Source organism: Sceloporus undulatus, chromosome 3 (genome assembly GCF_019175285.1).
Source record: "Sceloporus undulatus isolate JIND9_A2432 ecotype Alabama chromosome 3, SceUnd_v1.1, whole genome shotgun sequence".
NCBI lineage: Eukaryota > Metazoa > Chordata > Lepidosauria > Squamata > Phrynosomatidae > Sceloporus > Sceloporus undulatus.
In genome coordinates, this window is record NC_056524.1 from 113039475 (window position 1) to 113049931 (window position 10457).

Below are 10457 nucleotides of genomic sequence, written 5' to 3' on the forward strand. Positions count from 1 at the left end.
CACAGCAGAAAAGAAGCTTGCTCCATCTTCAACATGACATCCTTTCAATTATTAAACAGGGCCAATATATCAGCTCTTAAATGTCTCTTCTCCAGGCTAAATATACTCAGCTCCCTAAGTCTCTCCTCATAAGACATGGTTTCCAGACCCTACACTATTTTAGTCGCCCTTCTTCAGACACACTAGTTTCTCAATGTCCTTTTTGAAATGTGGTACCCAGAACTGAACACAGTATTCCAGGTGAGGCCTGACCAGAGCAGAATAGAGTAGCACTATTACTTCCCTTGATCTAGACACTATTCTTCTATTGATGCAGCCTAAAATTGCATTGGCTTTTTTAGCCACCGCATCACACTGTTGATTAGTGTTCAACTTGTGGTCTACTTGGATTCCTAGATCCCTTTCACAGGTAGTGTTGTCAAGCCAGGTATCCTACATCTTTGCATTTCATTTTTCCGCCCTAAATGCAGCATGTTACATTTCTCCATGTTGAAATTCATTTTGTTAGCTTTGGCCCAGCTTTCCAATTATTAAAGTCATTTTGAATTTTGATCGTGTCCTCTGGGGTGTTAGCTATTCCTCCTAATTTGGTGTCATTTGCAAATTTGATAAGCACGCCCTCTATTCTTTCATCTAAATCATTGATAAAGATGTTGAATTGCACTGGACTCAGGGTAAGAGCACTTGTGACAATTTAATTATTCCCTTTTGGGGGATTATCACTGAGGGTAATGCAGCATATATTTGTATGAGAGTAACTGACAACCTAACAAACAAGAAATCATGGCATGGATCCATTAGCAAAATAGATGTGTTCATGAGCATTCTTTCTATAACAGAAAATTAGGTACCAGAGACACACAAAAAAATTGACAGAATAGGGATAGAAGAACAGTTCAAAATGTTCCAGCACATGGGAAATGAAACAACCAGGTCAGGTAAGCCCTGCATAAGTAAATAAAAGCATTTTGAACTTTCTAGAGACTACAGTGGACCCTTGGTATATGCTGGGGTTTGGTTCCAAGATCTCCCATGGATAACAAAATCCGTGGATGCTCAAGTCCCATTAAATATAATGACTAAAATGGTGTCCCTTATAAAAAATGGAAAATCAAGGTTTGATATTTAAAATTTATACTTTTTTGAATATTTTCAAACCGTGGATGCTTGAATCTGTGTATAAAAATCAGTGTATAAGAAGGGTCAAGATCCTACAACAAGGAGAAAGTAACTTACACTGGCAGAATTACCTGATGATTCTGCAATAGTGAATTGCAGCATCATATAGCATACTCCCCAGCATTTCACAGATGAAAACCAGAACATGTGCGGCCAAGCAGCGCCAGAGCATGGTCAAGATGGCAGAAGTTATTGGGGAAGAATGCACAAACCAAAAGAGATTGCAGCACGTTGCTTTTGCCTAAGCCTACTGGGGAGGGAAGGATTTCTCTTCCTTTGAGTTATTTGAGTGCAAACACTTTGAAGCTCCTTTGCAGCAACTCAAGCTGAGGAAAATGGCAGGGAAGAGGAACTGGGCTGTTTTTAAAGCAGCTGGAATGATTGCATGAAATAGGATTAATTGAAGGTATCCTTGCCACATTAAGGAGAGTCTGAAGTCTGTATGCAACTGAATGTGCAAACAAATGTGAGATGCGCATTCACAAAATGTCAATGGACATCTGCAAGAACATTGCAGTGTGCATTCAGTTTTGCTTCTGCAGTCTTCAATTTTATGCTACAGCCCAAAACAGTAAAACTACATGTATAAGGACCACTGCACATGTTTTAAGTCATTAACAAGGATGCCAACCATATAGTCAGTAGACTATATTACAGGAAAAGCCTGGAAGTTACTTTATTTAAAACTGCAGTTCCCAGAATTCTGCATTGGCCAGAGGCTTCAAGGGGTTGTAGTTCAAATAATAAATAACTTTGTCAGCACATGACATCCATCCCAGCATCCAGGGGCAAATGTCTGTGGATATAACTTTCAAGTCCCCTGTGCATTTATGACCTCAGGAACTGTGTTGGGTTTTCTCAGGCAAGGAATACCTATGGGTAGTTCTGCCAGTTCCCCTGAAATACAGCCTACAGCCTCTGGTTTTCCTTGTCGGGCTCCCATCCAAGTACTAACCAGGGCTGACCCTGCTTAGCTTCCAAGATCAGACGGGATCTTTTACCTTTAGTCCATTTAGACTTCAACACATTTTAAAAAAACCCTTGAATTTCGAAACTTCCACATATCCCCCCCCCATGTGTATGGTTTTCTTTTTTAAACGCCTTAGCCTGAAGAGAAGAAGCAGTTAGTGGAAACTTTGGAAGGCTTGCGTTGTGTACTTTGTGCAACAAAAGTATCGCTGTTTTATGGGTTTTTAAGATTTTCCAAACAATGTAAAACATTAAGAAAGCAAATACAAAAGCAAAGACGCGAGTTTTGTTATAAAAATAGTACGCACATTGAGGAATAAACGCCGGTTTATTTGGGGGGGGGGCAAGCAGGGGAATTGTGTGTTTTGTGCTTATTTTTTTCCACAGTAAGCTTAGCCCAATAAATAAAAGTGTGTCTTTGTGTATTTTTGTGTGTATTTTAATTCATATTTATTTTTACAGCGATAACGGAGCTGCCCAGAGAAAGGGCGGGGTTTCTAGGCTGCTTTGCCTCTTTCGCTCCCCGTCAACGAAGGGAGGAGGAGACAGGCGTGGAAAACAGCCCAGAAAGACCGCCTTTCCAGGCCTAAAATGGCGGCGCCTCCATGGAGCCCAGCCCTGAGGCGGCGTCCACAGGCTCCGCCCACTCCTTTCGGGTTCCAAAGGGTAACGCACAACCCGGAAGCGCCTGGAGTTTTGACGTTCTGATTGACAGCTCTCGCGCCCGCTCCTCCTGGAGGCTGTTAAAACTGGCGGGTGAGTTTTGTTAAACGGCTGGAGAAGTGAGGCGAAGGGGGAGGGGGAAGCAGAGGGAAGTTTAGGGAGAGATACCGGCCGGCGCTCATGTCTTGCTCTTGAACGCTATTGGCTGAAAGGGGTCACGTGTCATTCGAAGCTTTGGGGAGGGAGGGAGCTGAGAGCTCTTCCAACCGACCCTTTTCTATTCAAACTGGCGGCTCGTGCCAGCTGGGAGGTGTCACGTGAGGGCAGGAGCGGGACCGGATTGGTCGAGGGGTTTCTATAAATACTGAGGACGCTGAAGAGATGGCTCCCTGTCTGTGGTCATTTTGTAGTTGACAGGGGAGCAGCAGTCTGGGGCCTAGGTGTGCCCACAACTAATAAAAGCCCAAACCTGGACGGTTGTTGTTGTTTACTGCTGTCATGGCGACCCTATGAATAAGAGCCTTTAAGTAGCCCACCGTTTCTGCTCAGGTCTTGCAAACCTAAGTGGCATCCTGGATTGAGACCACAGTTCTAGAATGTGGTCATCCTCTTTTCCTGCTGCCTTCTGCCTTGCCAAGCATAATAATAATAATAGTAACAAAACTTTTATTTATACCCCGCCTTTCCATCAGGACTTTATTAGTGAATCTTGTCTTCTCTTGATATGTCCAAAGTAAAATCACCTCAGTTGTCATCTTGGCTTCTTTTGAAGGAGAATTATGGGGGGGGGGAGTACAAACAACTGTTGGAAATGCAAACAATGTTGGTTCATGTTTCCATGTGTGGTGGAGATGTGCTAAAATGAAATTATTATTATTGTTATTATTATTATGCTTTATTAATATAGTGCTGTAGAATTACACAGCACTGTACATACAATCAGTAAAATAGATAAAAAATAAATAAACCTGCCCATAGCGTGCTTTCCACGAAATAATAGCATAATCCATATAAAATAATCCATAATAATACAGGGAAGGGTTCAATAAAATAAAGCAGGCAACAAATTAAAAACATAATATTACAACCCCACAATATCTGGGAATGCTTCCCTGAACAGGATGGTCTTTTCAACTCAGTTTTGAAACTGAGAAAAAGAAATTGGAAAAAGAGTCATGATTCAATACAAGAAATATTTAAAAGCAAATGCAAATTAAGACCAGTGGTCTATTTATTAAATATGGTAAATAAGACTGACCCGGTAACTGAGGGAAAAAAATGGGAGAATTTTATTATACTGTATATGATTTCTGCGGTTAGACGTTTGTTCGCTCAAAAATGGAAAGATCAAGAACTACCTACAATAGAGAACTAGCTTATGAAACTAACTGAGATGAAAGAAATGGAGAGACTAACAGCTTTAATAAATCAGAAAGATTTAGAGCAAGTAGACAAGGAATGGTCTCCAGTAGCAGATTATTGTAAAGAAATATGGAAATGAACTGGCAAGGGGAACAATGGAAGGTTAAACATAAATCAGGTTGAAGATGACTATATATATATATATACACACACACACACACACACACACACACACTAATAAGTAGGGCTATCTACTTATTTGTTTCGATCAAGAGTGCATATGGAAAGAGAACGGATGTAGAAAAACACAAAAATGCTATTATTCATTAAGGTGTTAGCTATTAATGGAACGAAGGAAATATTGTAAATAAGATACGAGATTTACATGACAATATATGCGATTATTTTGTTCAGTTTAAGTGTTATATTTGCTATAAATAAACTTATTTTAAAAAAAAGTTTAGTTATCTTGGCTTCTAACGTTCAGGTTTGATTTGCTGTAGGGTCCATTTGTTGGTCTTTTGGGCTCTTCCAGCACCACATCTCAGCCTTCTATCATTTCGTAGGTCGGTAATATGAGTATCCAGTTTCTTGGGAGCAATTGGTTTATAGGCTGTAAACCACGTCCACTGATAAGTGGTATAGAAATGTGCTTGCTGTTGCTAAATGAGTTGATTTTCCTCCTTTCAGCTTTCCTCACTGTCCAACTTTCACAACTATACAAAAATAAATAATAATAATAATAAATAAACTTTATTCTTATACCCCACTTTTCTGCTGTAGCATTCAAGGTGGCTTACATGACTAGAATATGTTGGAATAATACATACTTCCAATGAATAAATTGACACACACCCCCTTTGAAACAGGATTAAAAACAATACAGTTTAGAAATTAAACCTGTTCATAGAAATGGAATACATAGAAATACATAGAAATGAGAAATACGATGGCATGAACGGTCCTAACTTTAGTGTTTAATTGTATATCTTTACACATCAGGATCTTGTCTAGTTCCTTCATAGCTGCCCTTGCAAGTCCTAGGAGTTTATCACACGGGACGAATCATGTGCAGAAACTAGATTTAAAATGAAAACACCCGCATGACGTTCAGGATTAACCAGAACAGAAAGTACTGTAGAGGGAAAAAACACAAATGTGGGTTGTTTTTCAGGCAACGTTTGCATGAAAGAGAACGCGAAAATAACCCGAACAGAAAGCTGACAAATCCCATTCCTTTTTGGTTTGGGGAAATTCTGAAAGTAGAAAGAAGTGTGGGTTTTTTTCGGCTTTCCATTCAGGTTATTTTCGTGTTATTTCTCTAACGTGTCCGATAAACAACCTGCATTTGCGGGTGTTTAGTGGATTTTAAAATCCCATTTCTGCCTGAATTATGCCTTCTTGCTGTAGGCACAATGCTACAGTTTTCCTAACCTGTAAGACTAACGCGAGGGAGAGATTCCCATCTTGAACTCTCACTGTAGAAACCACTAACTGCTGAAGACTCTCCAACTGTCACAAGTGTCTCTTGGTCTCAGAGACTTTTTCTCTTAGAAGCTTCCGGAAGAAACTCTTGCTCCTGCTCCCTGATTGGACAAGTGAGCCTTCTGTCCCCTGTGATGCCATTACTTATTTGCATGTGCCTCCCTCCCAGCTTACTCTTATTACCTGGCAGAAGCCTTCCAGTGACTGGAGGCCCAGTCATTACACAGGTATGGAAGATACTGTATTGGATCTATTTTGACGTCTTCTTTGCTTGCTTTCAAGTTTTTTAATAATCTTTGGTCATGATTTTTGTCTTCTTAATGTTCCACTGTAAACATGCCTTTGCACTTTCTTCCTAGACTCTCTTCAGTAATCGTTCCAAGTCTTTGCTTTTTTCTGCTAGCAGTATGATGTCCTCTGCATATCTTAAATTGTTGAGGTTCCTTCCTCCAATTTTCTTGCCTCCTTCTTCTGAGTCCAATCCTGCTTTTGATACATTCGGTGTACAAGTTAAGCAGATAGGATTATAAAATGAAGCCTTGCCCAACTTCTTTGCCAATTGGAATCCATTCCATTTCTCCCTATTCTGCCCTAACAGTAGCCTCTTGTCCTGAGTCAGGTTACTCATCAGGACAGTGAAATGTTGTGGCACACCCATTTCTTCAAGCACAATCCACACTTTTTCATGATCTACACAATCAAAGGCTTTGCCACAATCTATGAAGCACAGGCAGGGTTTTCTTCTGAAATTCTTTGATGCAGTCCCTCAGCCAACATACATTTGCAATACGATCCCTTGTGCCTCTTCCTCAGAACCCAATTTGGACGTCTGGCATTTCTTGTTCCTGGATTATAAACTCCCAAATGAGCGTTGTTCTTGTTGTGTGCATTCAAGTCCCTTCCACCTTACAGCTACTCAAAGGTGAACTTGTAATAGGTTTTTCTTGGAAAGTGTCTTCAGCAGGGGTTTGCCATGATCATCATCGGAGGCTGAGAGATTGTGACTTGCCTGCATTCTATTTATTTATTTTACTTATTTGGAGTATTTACACCCCACTCTTCAGCTACAAAGGCTGTCAGAGCGGATTAATTTTTTTTTAATTAGACAGTTCCCTGCCCTCAGGCTTACAATCTAAAATAGACATGACACAAAAGGACAAGAGAATGGCGGTGGGGAAGGGGATCAAGTTCAGCAGTTCTTATTTCCCTCAGGGGCCATGGCTATGGCAGATGGGCTGAAGGCAGGGCCTTTCTCTTACTCTTGGCTAGGGCTGATGGAGCTGGATTGCTCCTCTCTCCTCTGAGGCTGGATGATGGTGGCTGGACTGCAGGAAGGGCAGCATAAAGCCCACCGTTTCCCAAAGCCCCAGAACAACAAATCACACTTAAATTGAATGAACTGGCATTATGCAGTTTAGACTTCAGTGATGTTTAAGTCTTTCAAGTTTTAATGGGTGAAAGTTAAATTGATTTAATTCGATAAATTAAATTTTCTCCAGTGAAATTAATGAGACCATGAAGAACTTGACTCTGAATTCTCGCTGCATAAAACTGCATACTAGAAGAATTCATCTCCACCATGCCTAGAGAAAGGAAGAGAAAAACCAGCAGTATCTGCTAGACTTGAACCCCTTCCCCACTGCCATTCCCTTCTCCTTTTGTGCCATGTCTTTTTACAGTGCAAACCCAAGGGCAGGGAGCTGTCAAATTAGACATTTATAAATCTCTCTGAGAACCTTTGTGACTGAAGAGCAGGGTATAAATACTCTAAATAAATAAATACTCTAAAAATAAAAGAATTGCAAAAAGTTCTTTACCCAGCTGGTTTACAATTTAGCCAGAAGCAATGCAAACAAAAGAGAAGGAACAACAATTCTTGATAACTGGCAGGGCTGCACCGCAAGCTGTCTACATTTGGCAATGGAGCTGAAGATCACGGTGTGCATTTTCATTAGTTAACTTTCGTAACTTTTTGTAACATTATCCTTATGATTTAAGATGATCACCTGTTATTATTTCAGAAACCAGAAGGCAAGATTTTGTATATCTGTACCATCAAGTGGCCTGTTGACTTACAGCAACCCATGAATTACATAGAGTTTTCTTAGCCCTGGCCAACCCCCTTTCCTCATACTCTATGTGTGTGTTTTTAAACTAGCATTAGCATTGGAAGATGGAGAAGGAAAACTGGAAAAATACAGAGTTTTGGTGCTGAACAGCAGCAGCATGACTGCACTAAACAATAAAGTTTGAGCTGGGAAAGAATGAGATTCACTTCAAGCTAATTCTAATGTAGCCATGTGTGCCTTCCTACAACAGACTGGGTAAACAGAAGCTGCCTCCAGATCCCTTAGAATGTGTGAACAACAAAAATAGATACTGAAAGTGGGAAGCCAAATTAGCCTGTCTCACAAGCTCCCCCTTAAATCTTTTAAGTTTGGACAGTACAGATCTGTATGTTTGGAAATCATAAGCAAGGTGGAGAATGCCGGACATTGATGCCGGTCTGTTGAGGCTCTTGGTATTGGAAATGAAACAACCAAGTTTCAAGTGCATATTGTTAGTTTTGAATAAAAGGTTCTCCGAAACATGTTGAACTGCTCTTTTTTTGTGGTGTAGAGATGTATCCCTTTTCTTTCCCTGTTATTTATGTCTCTGGTAACAAATTTTCTGTTAAAAGAAGGAATGCCCAATAACACATCTGTTTCGTTAAGTGAAGTATGCCTGTATTATGTGCAAGGGATCTTGTGCTGTTACGTAATCTAGCATGTTGGATATTTTTGTGTAGATATTCTAACACCACCATTATATTACACATTCCAGAGGCTTCCTATGTGCTTATTCTGTGCTTTGAATCTAAATTCTGTCTGTGGCTGTTTCTCAGTATCCCTCAGGACTGATCAAAGGAATCAGAGATAAGGGCTATACAAGCATGCGCAGTGTAGAACCACCCTGTTCACCTTCACTGATCCCTGTGTTTTTGTAATACTGAGAATACCAATAAATAAATCTTTAAATGCATGTATTTAGGACAGAGAAATACAATACTAATACACACATACCTTATATACTCGACTATAAATTGACCTCATGTATAAGTCGAGGGCAAGTTTTGGGGCCAAAATTATGGATTTTGCTATGACCCGTGGATAGGTCGAGAGTAAAATTTAGAGGCACATAGCAAACAATCTAAAGGATGAAGCAAAGCAAAACAATGTCAAAGAACTTAGAAAATTCCAGCAGACATAACTCTTAGACTGGATGGATGAGAGAATAGAGGGGGTTGATGCTTCACAGATTATATTGCTTTTCACCACAAGACAGTTCTTTCTTTTAAATAAGAGTTAAGATACAGTACTTAACATTGATCCGTGGATAAGTCGGCTCAGGGTTTTTTGGGTCAATTTTTTAACCTAAATTTCTAGACTTATAATGAGTATATACAGTATATGTGTACCTGTATCTCACATAGTTGTTACTCAGAGGAAAGATTTTGTTCATGCTTTTCAACTGCAGGACTATTTTAAAAGTATTATCTGGTGTATAATCATATCCATTGCTGTGGGAGTAACTTTATGGTAACACCCTTTTGCAAGGGTTCTTTCTGAAATATGTTATTAAGCTAATATGCTGTGACATACAGGTCTGTCTTAATAGAACAGGTTCACCTGGATGACTACTGGGGGCCCTTTCACACTACACAGTCACAGCAATGTGATACAATTTAATTGTCATTATTCCATCCATGGAATCCTGGGATTTTCAGTTTAGATAAAGGTATTTAAAGTTCTCAGTGGGTGAGCTCTGGTGCCTTATCAAACTAGACATTCCCTATGATGTAGCCAAAGCAGTTAATATGGACTCATAGTGCTAAAAGTGTGCAATGTGAAAAGATCTTTAGGATATTCCATTGTTGGATAAAGCATGTTGCTTCCTTTATTTTGTGTTTATTTTGTTCCTTTTGTTCCATTAGGTGGTTGCTGGGCCCCAATATGCTTCATTTAAGGCAATTTTTAGACATAAAGCTAACCCATGGTTAGAATTACAAGAAGTGACTTAATTCAAAGGCATAACCACCTTCGTTTGGATTGGTATGCAAAGAAATATTATAGCACCTTTCATGATAGCTAAGAGAGGTTTGTAGCATAAGCTTCCCTAAACCGAATCTACTTCATGAGCTGTATGGCAATGAGCCTCAGGCTTGTACACCCTCTTCTCCTCTCCACCACACCTGCAAAGCTTCCATTCTTGCTCCAAATTAGATGCATTTAGTTTGTTTTCTGAACCGTAAACTGGTTAATCTTAACTATGGTTAGTTTCAAATCTTAGAAATACTACTTTTTGGACTAGAACTTCCAGAAACCTCAAGAGCTATGCTATGTCTGAAAATTGTGAAAATTATAGTCCAAAAATAATATTTTCAAGTTCAGATTTTTAAAACCCATCATTACAATCTGTACTTCGAAGCTGATTTCCTTCCACTAATCATAACTAAGGTTGAACACAGTATGTCTGGATCCAGGCAAGACAATAAACTGTAGTTAATCTAAGGAACTGAAATTTCCAAACCTCTGTTTGTGGAGTGGAAGGAGTGGATGAAGCTGTGACTTGTTCTATAATGTTACCCTAACCTTCTCCTTTTGTGTCATGTCTTTTTAGATTGTAACCCGAGGGCAGGGAACGGTCTAATTAAAAAGATTGTATGTACAGCGCTGTGTAAATTTACAGCGCTTCATAAATAAAGGAGGATAATAATAATAATAATAATAATAATAATAATAATAATAATAATAATAATA

At 39.5% G+C, this 10457-nt stretch overlaps 1 protein-coding gene across 4 annotated transcripts in view; it reads left to right on the forward strand.

Annotated features, from left to right (window-relative positions):
• Positions 1–2719: 2719 nt before the first annotated feature.
• The window catches only part of GGACT (gamma-glutamylamine cyclotransferase), a 27558-nt gene continuing 19820 nt past the window's right edge, over positions 2720–10457 (forward strand). Inside the window, exon 1 of one of the 4 annotated variants that reach the window (XM_042460395.1) lies at positions 2720–2904. In XM_042460395.1, coding sequence (XP_042316329.1) covers positions 2754–2904 — 151 coding nt within the window. In that variant the 5' untranslated portion in view covers positions 2720–2753. Of the gene's footprint in view, positions 2905–5789; positions 5886–10457 lie in introns of those variants that run through there. The other 3 variants (XM_042460399.1, XM_042460396.1, XM_042460400.1) reach the window with 3 other exon arrangements.